The sequence below is a fragment of the Amblyraja radiata genome, chromosome 7 (genome assembly GCF_010909765.2).
Source record: "Amblyraja radiata isolate CabotCenter1 chromosome 7, sAmbRad1.1.pri, whole genome shotgun sequence".
Lineage (NCBI taxonomy): Eukaryota > Metazoa > Chordata > Chondrichthyes > Rajiformes > Rajidae > Amblyraja > Amblyraja radiata.
In genome coordinates this window covers 36,564,835-36,579,812 of record NC_045962.1, presented here as the reverse complement: position 1 = coordinate 36,579,812, position 14,978 = coordinate 36,564,835, and the positions used below count along the sequence as shown (strand labels likewise).

The 14,978-nt window shown below is 45.8% G+C and overlaps 1 protein-coding gene across 3 annotated transcripts in view; it reads left to right on the top strand.

Moving 5' to 3' along the window:
- Nucleotides 1-10,623, top strand: part of cobll1 (cordon-bleu WH2 repeat protein like 1) — a 104,394-nt gene extending 93,771 nt beyond the window's left edge. For all 3 annotated transcript variants that reach the window (XM_033024178.1, XM_033024179.1, XM_033024177.1), the window contains exons 12-13: nucleotides 119-1,683; nucleotides 9,191-10,623. In XM_033024178.1, coding sequence (XP_032880069.1) covers nucleotides 119-1,683; nucleotides 9,191-9,418 — 1,793 coding nt within the window. In that variant the 3' untranslated portion in view covers nucleotides 9,419-10,623. The remainder of the gene's footprint in view (nucleotides 1-118; nucleotides 1,684-9,190) is intronic.
- The last annotated feature ends 4,355 nt before the right edge of the window (nucleotides 10,624-14,978 follow it).

Genomic DNA, 14,978 nt, shown 5'->3' with positions numbered 1-14,978 from the left:
GCCTGCAGTGTGCAGATAGTACTCATCACTCATCACCTTGTACGTTGCACATGAATCGTTAATATTTCTGGAAGTATTTTATTGTGCAAGTAAATAGATTTTATTGTTTCCGTTTCAGTCGATGAGCAACCAATTGCAGAAAATGTAAGTGAGGAAGTACATCGGAGAAGTTCCGAAGAAACATCAGGGTTGATTCCATCGGGTAATGGCGGAACAGGAGACGCAGCAACAAGTCTTCTGCCGAAAGATTCTACGGAAAGATTTGAAGGTTTTCAGTCGACCAATGTAGCCTTCCAAGACCAGCAAGTGAGGTCTGAGACAACGGAGGTAAATGAGGTGAAGGTTGCAGAGGTTAGATCCGAAGAAGTTAACAAAACACTGGACTTCCAGCCTGCTCCTGGTACCAAGACCGTAAATAATACTGTTAGCCCGTCACATGGGCAAAGTGTGAAAAACGTTGCTGAAAACACGGGCGACTCAGGAAGCAATAATTTCAGAGTGCCTCGGTCTTCTCAGCAGCACAACCGTGTGTCTGTCTCAACCGCCACGTCTACAGAGCCAACCGCACACAACCTCTCTGACAAGGAAAACTTGCACGTTGCTAACGAGCGAGTTACCGAGCCTTCAACGTTACCTCGCTCTGAGGCGCAGTTGACTGATGATACAGTTGTAATGCCAAAAAGTCCAACAAAGACTCCAATGATCTACAGGTCTGAATCTGAGCCCAAACCCAAGCCATCTAATGAAATTACAAGAGACTATATACCAAAGATTGGAATGACCACCTATAAAATTGTCCCTCCAAAATCATTGGAAAATAGTTCATTCGGACCCATGCCAGAAGTTGAAAGAGTGGATCAACAAACTCCTGCCCACGATAATGTCCCAGAGTCTGATATTACAAAACAGTCGTCAAACCACTCTGGATCGCTGGCGCCTCTTGCACAGGAGGTGACGGACATTCGACAAGAAGCTCAGGGTAACGTGTTGAGAACCGTCCCCATCGACTCTGCAACCCCTTCCCCTGGCACTGAATCAACGGTTTCTAAGTCGGTTGTTGACAATGAGTCTGAACCTCTCAGGGAAACAGTTACCAAAAGATCACAGAGTACTTCAGAGAAGAAAATGAGGCCTGGATCTGTCTTCCTCCAGCTCCATAAGAGAACCCCGGGTCAGTACGTTACATCTGCGCTCGCCAGAAGTTCCAGTTTACCTTCTCAGTCCAGCTTGGATGGAGCACAGGAAGAAAATGGAGTGTCCTCTCAGGATTTTAGCCTGACAAAAACCATCGATGGGGAGATCATAATCCCTCCACCACCGGAATTCGCTGGTGCAACTGAAGAGAAGGTCCAAAGAGAGTTGTCCAAAGCTGGTGGGACTTCAGCATCCCGACCTCCCCAGCCTCCCAAAGTAGCAAAGAAGCCATCCATACGACTCAACCCAGCAACTCTTCGAACTACTGCTGCTTCCAAAACGTACACTCCTACCTCCCCGTCGCCCTTTGCTCGAGCCGTGTCCTCGGCGGTCAGGAAAACTCAAGCAAATGCACCGTGTTCGATTAAACCGAAGCACCTTGAAGCCAACTCGTCAAGCCAGTCTTCTCCCACAGACTTTGGAAACAAAGAATTGCATCAAGCTTCTACAGTTCCTCAGGAGTCCAACAACAGCAACATACCAAATCAGGTAACTCAGCAAGGATCACTAGTTGAAGACACAAGGAACTGCAGATGCTGGAATCTTGAGCAAAGCGCAAAGCTGGAGGACGTCAGTGGGTCAGGCAGCATCTGTGGACTGAATGGACAGACCATGTTTTGGGTGGAACCCTTCTTAAGGCTGACAATAATGTTTCGGGTCGGAAGACACTGAAGAAAGGTTCCATTGTCTGTCTATTCCTTCCATCGAAGTCAAACCAGGGCAGGACTTGGACAGTGAATGAAGGATCCTAAGGAGTGTTGTGGAACATAGGGCTCTAGGAGTGCAAGCACATAGTTCCTGAAAGTGGTGCCACAAGTAGATAGGATGGACATGAATGCTTTTGTTACATCAGCCTTCATCAATCAGAATATTGAGTATAGAAGTTGGGATGTTGTGTTGCAGTTGGACAAGATGTTAGTGATGTTGGAGTATTATGTTCAGTTTTGGTCAGCCGGCTATAGGAAGGATGACTGTAAGCTGGAGAGGAAGGGAAGGTTCATGAAGATGTTGCGTGGATTTGAGGGCCTGAGCTAAAGGGAGAGTTAGGACTTTATGAAGTGATCTTATGGAGATGTATAAAATCACGAGGGGATAGTTAGGGTGAACGCAGTCTTTTGCCCAGAGTAAGGGAATCAAAAAAACAGAGGGAATAGGTTTAAGGTAAGGGAGGGGGATTTAATAGGGCCCCGAAGGACAATTTTTTCACACTGAGGCTGGTGGGTGTATGGAACGAGCTGCCAGAGGAAGTAATTGATGCAGGTACTGTAACAGCATTGTAAAGACATTTAAACAGGTACATGGATAGGAAATGTTTCAAGGGATATGGACCAAATGCAGGCAGGTGGGACTAGTGTAGATGGGGCACCTTGGTTGGCATTGGCAAGTTGGTAGAGGGGCCTGTTTCCATGCTGCCTGACGTTGAGTTCCTCCAGCACTTTGTGTTTTGCACAGGATTACTTAATAGTGGTTGTTTCAGAGTAGTAAACTTGATACACAAATGTCATTTCAGGAGTTTCTATTTTTTCCTTGCAAATTAACACACATAATTTGAGTCTGATGAAGGGTCTCGAGCCGAAACGTCAACTATTCCTTCTCTCCAGAGATGCTGCCTGACCCGCTGAGTTACTCTAGGATTTTGAGTCTATCTTCGTGTAAACCAACATCTGCAGTTCCTTGTGAGACATACAATTAAAATTCCAAATGCAAGTCCTAGTCATTGTGTTGTACTTAATTCGTTATTTTCAAGTATAATTGTTGTTCGTCTGTCTGGAGAATTTAATTTGAATCCGATATTTTGACCTTATCAGAAATTTGGGTAAACATGTAACACGACTTAAAACAAAAAAAAAAATCCCTCCGTGACATTTCTCGTGTTATACTATATACACTGATATATCATATGAAGGAAGGGAAATATTTACTCGGAGACACAAGGAACTGCAGATACTGGGATCTCAAAGTGCAAAACTCAAAGTGCTGGAGGAACTCAGTGGAAGGATCTGTGGAGGGAATGGAAAGGTGATGTTTCAGGTCGGGACCCTTCTTTCCTCTCCATTGTACACTCGACTCCCATTCCTGAGTCCCCCATTTCCCCTCTTTCTCCTCCGCCTGACCCCTTCCGCCCATATCCCTCCCTCTGGTTTTATATTTCACTCCTCCTCTTCTCTCCTTATCTGACACTTCTTTGTCTCCTTTTCACCGCCAACTTCTGTCACTTACTCCACCCATCTCCGAATTACCCCCCTCACCTGTATCCACCTACCACTCGCCAGGCTTTGTCCCACCCCCACCTCACTTTTCCAACTCCATCACATCAGCCTGAAGAATGGACAACACAGTGGTACAACTGGTAGAGCTGATGCCTCGCAGCGCCAGAGACCCGGGTTCGATTCTGACCTCGGCTGCTCTCTGTGTGGAGTTTTTACGTTCTCCCCGCGACCACGTGGATTTCCTCTGGGTGCTCCGGTTTCCTCACACAACCCAAAGATATGTGATGGTTTGTAGGTTAATTGGCCATCTGTAAATTGCCCGTAATGTGTAGGGAGTGGATGTGAAAGTGGGATAACATAGAAATAGTGTGAATCGGTGATCGATGGTCAGAGGGCTGTTTACCTGCTGTATCTCTAAACTAAACTAAAGGGTGCAGATTTGAAACGTCACCTGTCCATTCCCTCCACAGATGTTGCCTGACCCGCTGAGTTCCTCCAGCACTTTGTGTTTTGCTGAAATATTTAGTCAGGTTGTATACAAACCATTATTTCCCAGGTAGCAGCTGTACTAAATCAGATAGACCAGAGACAAAAGACAAAAGGTACAGGAGTATGTCATTCGGCCCTTCGAGCCAGCACTGCCATTCAATGTGATCATGGCTGATCATCCCCTGCCTTCTCCCCATATCCCCTGATTCCGCTATTTTTAAGAGCCCTATCTGGCTCTCTCGTGAAAGTATCCAGAGAATTGACCTCCACCGCCCTCTGAGGCAGAGAATTCCACAGACTCACAACCCTCTGTGAGAAAAAGTGTTTCTTAATCTCCGGTCCAAATGGCTTACCCCTTATTCTTAAACTGTGGCTCCTGGTTCTGGACTCCCCCAACATCGGGAATACGTTTCCTGCCTCTAGAGTGTCCAAACCCTTAGTAATCTAATATGTTTCAATAAGATACCCTCTCATCCTTCTAAATTCCAGAGTGTACAAGCCCAGCTGCTCCATTCTATCAACATCTGACAGTCCCGCCATCCTGGGAATTAACCTTCCAAACCTATGCTGCACTCCCTCAATAGCAAGAATGTCCTTCCTGAAATTTGGAGACCAAAACTGCACACAATACTCCAGGTGTGGTCTCACTAGGGCCCTGTACTAATCCTGCCGTAAGAATATACGCAAAAGTATTCTGAACCGAACCATGTGCTAATTCCTTCCCCTGGCAGAATTTAACAGATGTGAAATTGCTAGTAACTTTCTTGGTCCATTTCCCAGAGATTTTTTCTCCACGGTCTGCCAGTTTTTACTTGAACGTTTCAAAGCATAACTGACCTAAAATGCTTGGTTCTCTAATCAGGATCTTGATTAAATTTGACCATTATCCAAGTGACTCCCATGCCTAGCGACGTTGATGGCAGACCCATGAGATATGAGTTTGCCAGCCCCGGAGGAAGCTGTATATCATGGAGCATCTGCCCCCCCCCCCCCTCCCCATAAGAAGCTCTCAGCACATCGATGTTGACCCCTAGAGGGGAAGGGTTTGGCAGAGAGAGTTCCTCTTGGCTCCAAACTCACAACACCAAGAATCACTTTCTTTGCTGCTCTGGCATTGATCAGTGGGCTGCAGCATGTTGCTGCCAGTTTTGGAAAGGAACCTGGATGCCCTGTATAATCCCTCTGGCCATCAGTTCACATATGGCCCATGTACGAGGCAGCACGGTGGCGCAGCGATAGAGTTGCTGCCTTACAACACCATAAACCTGGGTTCGATCCTGACCTGGGATGCTCTCTGTACGGAGTTTGTACGTTCTCCCCGTGACCGCGTGGGTTTTCTCTGGTTTCCTCAAACATCCCAAAGACGTGCAGGTTTTGAGGTTAATTGGCTTCTGTAAATTGTCCCTAGAGTGTAGGAATGAACTAGTGTGTGGGTGAGGTTTCAAGAAGAACTTTCGCCATTGCATTTGTTTAAAGCTCACATGAGATTTTTTGCCACATGTATGGATGAGGTAAAGATATGGAGGAACAAAATGATGGATATGGGCCTGGTTCCACTCTGTATCTCTAAACTAATCTAAATATCTAATTTATATCTGTGACCTGATGAACAGAGGGATCTTGAGGTACATCCAGCTAGATAGCAACACAAGTAGATAGAGTGGTATAAAAGCATATGGTATGCTTGCCCTCATAGGTCGACGCATTGATTATAAGAGTCAGGAAGTCTTGATGCAGCTTTGCAGGGCTTCGGTAAACAGGACAAGGGACCCCAAGAATAAATTTGGCTATTGCATTTGTTTAAAGCTCTTGAGATTTTTTTGCCAAATGTATGGATGAGATAACGATAAGGAGGAACAAAATGATACAATTTAAGGGTGTTCATTCTCACAGAGAGTTGTAGAGCGGACCAACATGCCCCATCTGCACGGGTCCCAACTACCTGCGTTTGGCCCATATCACTCTAAACTTATCCGATCCATGTACCTGTCCATATGTATTTTAAACGTTGTGATCGTACCTGCCTCAACCACCTCCTCTGGCAGCTCATTCCATACATCAACCACTCATTGTGTAAAAAAAGTTACCCCTCAGGTTCCTATTACATTCTTCCCCTCTCACTGTAAACCCATGTCCTCTGGATCTTGATTCCCCTACCCAGGGCAAAAGACTGGATTTATTCCTCTCATGATTTTGTACACCTCTTTCAGATCACCCTTCATCCTCCTGCGCTCCAAGGAATAGAGTCCTAGCCTGCTCAACCTCTCCCTATAGCTCAGGCTCTTGAATCCTGGCAATATCGTTGTATATCTTCTCTGCACCCTTTCCAGCTTGACAACGTTTTTCCTATATCATGGTGGCCAAAACTGAGCACAATACTATAAATGTGGCCTTGCCATTCTTCTGGAAGATGCAAAAATATAAGAGTTAGTAATAAGGAACAGTGCAGTCAGAGGCTTAGATAAAGTTCTGTGCCGTTTGGACTTCAGACTTTAGAGGTACTGTGCGGTAACAGGCCCTTTGGCCCACCGAGTCCCGGCCGACAAGTGGTCACCCTGTATACTAACTCTATCTTATACACTCGGGACAGTGTACAATTAACTACAAATCTGTTCATCTCTGGAGTGTGGGAGGAAACTGGAGCACCCGGAGAAAACCCACGCTGTCACAGGGAGAGTGTACAGACAGCACCCATGGTCAGGATCAAACCTGGGTCTCTGGCGCTGTAAGGCAGCAACTCTACTGCTGCGCCACTGTGCCACCCCAATATTGCGACCATGATTTTCAATGAATTGGTTGTCTACCAAATCCCCTGCCGAGGGAAATCGTCTCACAGTCGCAGAAGGATTTAAATGTGAAGACTCATCAAGCCATCTCAGTAACAGCTTCTTCCCCTCTGTTATCAGGTTTCTGAACGGTCCTTCCATAAACTAGGGTACTGTCCGATTCACCTCTACCCCATTGCGGACAGTAGACTTTGTCTATGGAACTGATGCGCTACAATGCTGAGAACTATATTCTGCACTCTGTATCTTCCCCTTTGCTCTCTAAATCATAAGTCATGGGAACGGAAGTAGGCCATTCGGCCCATCAAATCCATTCCTCCATTCAATCAATGCTGATCTATCTTTCCCTCATGATGCCGGCAGTCGCTGAAAAAAATCGACATGGGACAGGCTCTTTACTAATCAAGTATCTGTCAATATCTGCCTTAAAAATAGTCAATGCCTTGGCCTCCACCACCATCTGGGAACAATTAATTCCACAGATTCACCACCCTCTGGCTAAAGAAATTCCTCCTTTCTAAAGGTGCATCCTATCTATTGTACTTGAGATTGAGTCGATTGTATTTATGTATGGTGCTATCTGATCGGATTGGATAGTATGCAAAACAAAGCTTTTCATTGTCCTGTGGTACGTGACAATAATAAGCCTAAACCTGCATCATAGTCCATGTGAGCACCAGTGACATTGGTTCTGCTGAGAGAGTGGGAAGAGCTGGACTGCAAATTCAACATGCCAAACATCAAAGGGAATAATCTTAATCTGAGCACTAATTGTTGTCCAGATGGCCAACCTGGAAAGTTGAATGCATGTGTGGAAGAGAAATGTTAGAAGATGGTATTTTGATGCTTGAGACTATGGCATGATATCTGGAGACAGGAGCAAGTTGCAATGGGACTGACTCTGTATGAAGTAGTAGTGTTCTGGCAAATCAAACTAAATAGGGTAATTATTGGACCTTTTAAATATGGTGGTGGAATGAGAAGGGTTGGGAAAGGTTCAGAAGCAGAAAAAGATTAAAGGCTTGGATTAAACTAAGAAGTGTGGTCGAGAGATGTTATCAAGCATAAAGATAATAGGACATTAGTAATAGGGTGATGTTATGGCAAATGTCCTGCAAGTTTAGGTTTATTATTTAATTGACCATAAGGTATTGGAGCAGAATTAGGTCATTCAGTCCACAAGACTGTTCTGTCATTCAATCGTGGCTGATCTTTCTATTCCTCTCAACTCCATTCTCCTGCCTTCCCCCCACACCTTTGACACCCATATTAATCAAGAATTTATCAATCTCCGCGTTAAAACTACGCAATAACTTGGCCTCCACTGTCCTCTGTGGCAATAAATTCTACAGATTCACCAATTTCTGGCTAAATAAATTCCTCCCCATCTCCTTTTAATCCTTCTACGTCCTTTTATTCTGAGGCTGTGCCCTCTGGTCCTGGACTCTCCCACTAGTGGAAACATCTTCTTCGCATCCACTCTATCCAGGCCATTCATTATTCTGTGAGTTTCAATGAGATCCCCCTCGTCCTTCTACCCTCCGAGTTGTACAGGCCCAGAGCTGTCAAATGTACAAAGTAATATATATATTTTTAATTCAATAATTTTGTCAGAAAAGGCCATGGTGTCAAAATCTTTGTTTTGGAGTCTTGGAGCTTCTTTGACAGCTTGGAAAAAAAAGTGTAGATATTTTTTTTGAACACCAACAGAACTCAGAAATAAACAAAAATATATACTTGCCTCATTGAGAGCCATTGCAGATAGTAAAGGCAACAACTCTTTTATTTGGAGGTAGACATAAAATGCTGGAGAAACTCAGCGGGTGAGGCAGCATCTATGGAGAGAAGGAACGGGCGACGTTTCGGGTCGAGATCCTTTCTTAAACAACTCTTTCTTAAATAACTCTTTTATTTGGACTTTACTTTAGCGATACAGGCCCTTCGGCCCACCGAGTCCATGCCGACCAATGATCACCCCGTACACTAACACTACCATACACACTAGAGCTAATTTACAGTTCACAGAAGCCAATTAACCTACAAAGCCATGTTTTGGGGATGTGGGGGAAACCGGAGCACCCAGAGAAAACCCATAGGGTCACAGGGAGCGGTCTTGGGGAGGTTCGGTGAAAAGATTTTGGTGCGTGCTACCTTGACAAAGAAAAAGCAATATATGAATACAATCAAACCATGCGCCGTGGTCAGCTAAAGGTTGAGAGGTATAACATTAAGTGCAAGATATAATATTAAAGATAGTTCAAATGTTTCCAATGAGGTATATGCGAGCTCAGGACAGCTCTCTAGTTGGTGAGAGGATGGTTCAGTTGCCCAATATCAGCTGGGAAGAAACTGCTGCTGAATCTTGAGGTGTGCGTTTTCACACTTCTGTACCTCTTACCTGATGGGAGAGGGGAGAGGATGGGAAAAAGTAAAATCTGAAGTCACTTCCCATACTTTAAGAAAAGAGGAGTTTTTTTTCATCAATTGCTATTGTCTTGTAATCTTTTACAGGTAAGCCTTGCTGAAAAGGACATAAAAGGGGATTGTCACCGCCCAGTGCCAGCAACGCTTCCAAAACCATTCCGTCCACAGGTGCCATCTCCATCGGGAATCCCAAAGCCTCCTTTACCTTCTCCGATCAGCAACCCGGGAGAGGTTCATCAAGCAGTACTGGATGCGATTCTCTCGGGAGACGGGGCTGCTGGACTTCGAAAAGCGCAAACATTCACCACCATCTAATCACGTGCACTAACCCTTTACTAAATTTGACTTGGCATTTCGATACATATCCAAATTCAACTTTGAAATTTGAGGAGTGATCGTTAAGCTCACAGGTCACCAGTATCTTCTCTCTTGCACTACAAAAGGCATTTCACTGGATTAGGTGAGGTTGTGTCTCGGTATTGAATGGATGTGGTGCATCAAGTAATTATGAGGATACAAATATTGTACGCCCTGTGTGAAAGTTGTACGCACTTAAAACTCTCGTTCACACTTTCAGATGAGAATTTACACTTCTGCGCAAAATCTTTATGCTGTGCATGCACAGCTGCAGTAATCGTGAACGCGTTATTGTAACAAGGACGATAATGTTTTAAATTCAATTGAAGATATAACTGCCATGTTTTTTAAATCAGAATTATCTTCAAGCTTAGCTAGTTTAGAATGTGATTTCCAACTTTTTCTCATATGTACTGTAAAATAAAAGCCATGAAATATTTTGATTTCTCTGATGAACATTCAGCAATGTTGCGTTTGCACAATGTATATTTTCAGGCCAGCCTTGGTTCCCAAAACTGTTGCCTCTAAATTGGAAGCCAATTAATTTTTCTGTCTCTGTCTCTGTCGAGGTAAAGCATTGATGTGTTTCACTGGAATCTCAAAGCCAAATCAAGAAATGTGTTACACAGAAAATATATAAATGGTGAAAATTTTGTCTGGATAAAAACAACTTTTTCTTTAACTCAGCTGTTATCTCCATTTTGTATGTAATGCCAAGGATGATACTTTTTTTCCATCTTTAATGACCAAAAGTTGATGAATTGGTTAAAGGAATATTGGTTCAGGTAAATACTTCTTGTTTAGCTTCTAATATGAAGGCTTATGAAATAGCTCAAAATCGTCTCTTAATCACTTGTTGGAATGGTTTGTTGTATATGTATTCAAAGTTTCATTCAAACTTTGTCAAGCAATTATTTTGGGGGAGAAAGGAATTCTAATGTATGGTGTAGTTTAATTTTGCTGATTTTCAAAAGTTGCAGAATATTTATGTTAAGAGTAAAAACACTGTCGATATCCACTTGCAGATTTCCAATTTTTATATGTATAAATGCTCTGATTTACCTTTGTATTTAAAATTAACAACTCCATAAAGTCCTGATATTTACAATGTTTCCATTTTCTGTACACTAAGAATATATAAAACATATTTGAAACTTTAAAAATTTGAATTCTATTTTTTTACATACAGATCCACCAGCGATTTTTCCGACAACCAGTGATCTGGCACCTCCTTTAATCCGGACAAAATTACTAGATCACACTTGAAATCTGCGGATAATCTAGCAAGGCTCTAGAACCAATGGTGCCGGGAAAATCGTTGGCGGGCCTGTATTTATTTTACATTATAGAATGGTCCGCACAGGAAAGGCACGCGATATCCGAGCCAAACATAATGCCAAGATAAGCTCATCTCCTCTGCCTGCATGTGATCTAGATCCCTCCATTTCATGCATGTCCATGTGCCTATTTAAAAGCATCCAAAATGCATCTATTGAATCTGTCTCCACCCCACCACCACCACAGCAGTGCGTTCCAGTCTCCCACCACTCTCTGTGTAACAAAGTTGCCCTGTACATCTCCTTTAAACTCACCTTAAAGCCTTACCCTCTATTCGTTGGTAGTCCCACCCTCGGGGAAAAAAGATTCTGACTGTCGACTCTATCTATGACTGTCATTATTTTATATACTTCAGTCAGGTCTCCCCTCAACCTCAGGCGAGTCTGAAGAAGGGTTTCAGCCCTAAACGTTGCCTATTTCCTTCGCTCCATAGATGCTGCTGCACCCGCTGAGTTTCTCCAGCATTTTTGTCTACAACGGAGGAAAACTATCCAAGTTTGTCCAACCTCTCCCTGTAGCCGAAACCCTCTAATCCTGGCAGTATTCAGGTAAACCTCTGCACCCTCTCCAAAGCCACCACATCCTTCCTATAATGGGGCGACCAGAACTGCACACAATACTCCAAATGCAGCCTTGCCAGTCCCGTAGAGCTGCAACATGACTTCCAGTTTATACTTAAATACTAGTCAACAATAAATTTATGTTAACAATATCTCCTAAAAGTTACTGTGTTTCAAACTCCATTATTCTATACCACATATGTGATCAATCATTTAATTTTTTAAAAATTTCTAGGGGATTTACGAAGGGGAAATCATGCTTGACTAATCTTCTGGAATCTTTTGAGGATGTAACTAGGAAACTGGGCAAGGGAGAGCCAGTGGATGTAGTGCACCTGGACTTTCAGAAAGCATTTGATAAGGTCACACATAGGAGATTATTGATTGATTACTTTATTAATCCCCTTATTCAGGGGAAATTCTGATGTCCTTGCAGCACACTAATAAAAATACAACACAGTATTCATAAAGAAATTCAACATCAAAACATCCCCCCACAGTGATTCCCACTGTGGGGGAAGGCACAAAGTCCAGTCCCCATCCTCTTGTCCACCCATAGTCGGGCCTATTGAGGCCTCCACAGTTGCCGCCACGGCGCCCGATGTTCTCACCGGGTGATGGTACTCCGGCGTCGGGAGAACCCCCAGCGGCTTGGGGTGCCAGGAACGGCCGCCTTCCCACCGGATTAGTGGGCAAAATTAGGGCACATGGTATTGGGGGTACAGTGCTGACATGGATAGAAAATTGGTTGGCAGAGAGGAAACAAAGAGTAGGGATTAACAGGTCCCTTTCAGAATGGCAGGCAGTGACTAGTGGGGTACCACAAGTCTCGGTGCTGGGACCACAGCCATTTACAATATACAATGATTTAGATGAAATCACCCAGAGGGGGCATTTATTGTTGCGAGTGATTTCAACCACTCCAACCTTAAAACTACTCCCCAGGTTCCATCAGCATGTTTCCTGCCCAACCAGAGGAAACAATATTCTGGACTTAGTATATACTAATATTACTGAAGCCTACAAAGCCCTCCCCCTCCCCCACCTTGGACAGTCTGACCACCTCTCTCTGTTCCTGCTCCCCAAATACACACCTCTGATCAAACGTGTGAAACCTACCGTGAGGACAGTGAAGGTTTGGCCTGAGGGGGCTGTCTCTGTTTTACAGGAACTGTTTCAGCAAACAGACTGGAGTCTGTTTGCCACCCAGGCCACCTTTAACTCCCAAGTGGACATCAACTCATACACCTCAGAAAGTACACAAAAATGCTGGAGAAACTCAGCGAGTGCAGCAGCATCTATGGAGCGAAGGAAATAGGCGACGTTTCGGGCCGAAACCCTTCTTCAGACTGATGGGGGGTGGGGGGGAGAAGGAAGGAAAAAGGGAGGAGGAGGAGCCCGAGGGCGGGGGGATGGGAGGAGACAGCTCGAGGGTTAAGGAAGGGGAGGAGACAGCAAGGGCTAGCAAAACTGGGAGAATTCAACGTTCATGCCATCCGGACGCAAGCAAGCCAGGCGGAATATGAGGTGCTGTTCCTCCAATTTCCGGTGTTGCTCACTCTGGAGGAGACCCAGGACAGAGAGGTCGGATTGGGAATGGGAGGGGGAGTTGAAGTGCTGAGCCACTGGGAGTTCAGGTAGGTTATTGCGGACTGAGCGGAGGTGTTCGGCGAAACGATCGCCCAACCTCCGCATAGTCTCCCCGATGTAAATCAGCTGACATCTAGAGCAGTGGATGCAGTAGATGAGGTTGGAGGAGATACAGGTGAAACTTTTTCGCACCTGGAACGACTGCTTGGATCCTTGAATGGAGTCGAGGGGGGAGGTGAAGGGACAGGTGTTGCATTTCTTGCGGTTGCAACAGAAAGTGCCCGGGGAGGGGGTGGTACGAGAGGGAAGGGAAGAATTGACAAGGGAGTTGCGGAGGGAGCGGTCTTTGCGGAAGGCAGACATAGGGGGAGATGGGAAGATGTGGCGAGTGGTGGGGTCACGTTGGAGGTGGCGGAAATGGCGGAGGATTATTTGTTGTATTTGCCGGCTGGTGGGGTGAAAGGTGAGGACTAGGGGGACTCTGCCCATGTTACGAGTGCGGGGATGGGGAGAGAGAGCAGTGTTGCGGGGTATGGATGAGACCCTGGTGCGAGCCTCATCTATGGTGGCGGAGGGGAATATAGATGAGGCCACATCTTCCCGAATGAACAACCCCTCAGTCTCTCCACCTCTGCTGTACAAGATGCACTGAGCAAGGTGAATGAGCACAAAGCTGCCGGCCCCGTTGGCATCCCCGGGCGGGTGCTCAGGGCACGTGCTGGACAACTATCCCTGGTCTTCACTGACATTTTCAATCTGTCACTGGCCCAGGGTGTTGTCCCCACTTGCCTCAAGACATCAACCATTGTGCCAGTGCCCAAACAATCAGCTACAGGGAGTCTCAACGATTTCCGCCCAGTGGCACTCACCCCTGTCATTGCAAAGTGCTTTGAGCGGCTGATCTTGGCTCACCTCAAAGCCAGCCTCCCCCCCACACTGGACCCCCATCAGTTTGCCTACCGGACCAACAGGTCTACAGAGGACGCCATATCGGTGGCCCTACACTCTGCCCTGACCCACCTGGACAGCAATAACACCTACATCAGGATGCTGTTCATTGATTTCAGCTCCGCCTTTAACACTCATCCCCGCCAGCTTGATCACCAAACTCAGCGGACTTGGCATCTCCACCTCCCTCTGCAATTGGACACTGGATTTCCTCACCAACAGACCACAGTCTGTTAGGGTCAACAACCTCACCTCCTCCACTATAACACTGAACACCGGCGTGCCACAGGGCTGTGTGCTCAGCCCTCTCCTCTACTCCCTCTTCACCCATGACTGCATCCCTAAGAATGGCTCCAACGCCATCATTAATTTTGCCGACGACACCACGGTGGTAGGACTGATCAGTGACAACGATGAGTCAGCCTACAGAGAGGAGGTCCAGCACCTGACAACCTGGTGTGCCAACAATAACCTCGTCCTCAACTCCAAGAAGACGAAGGAAATTATTGTTGACTTCAGGAAGATCAGAGGGGGCAGACATACCCCCATCCATATAAACGGGACTGAGGTGGAGCGCGTCTCCAACTACAAATTCCTCGGGGTACACATCTCGGAGGATCTGTCCTGGTCCCTCAACACCTCCAAGCTGTTCAAAAAGGCGCAGCAGCGCCTCTACTTCCTGAGGAGGCTCAAGAAAGCTCACCTGTCCCCCCAGATCCTGACCAACTTTTACCGCTGTACCACCGAAAGCATCCTGATCACCTGCTTCACGGTATGGTACAGCAGTTGCACCATAGCGGACAGGAAGACACTACAACGGGTGGTGAAAACCGCTCAGTACATCATCGGTGCCCCGCTCCCTGCCATGGATGCCCTCCACCGAAAACGGTGTCTGAGACGGGCCGGGAAGATCATCAAAGACCCCTCCCACCCCAACCATGGACTGTTTGCCCTCCTCCCATCAGGGAGGCGGTACAGGAGCCTCAGGTCTCGTACGAGTAGGATGAGGAACAGCTTCTACAACAACACTATCACATTGCTGAACTCGGAGTCCCGCCGATAGATTTCTCCAGTCTCTCCGT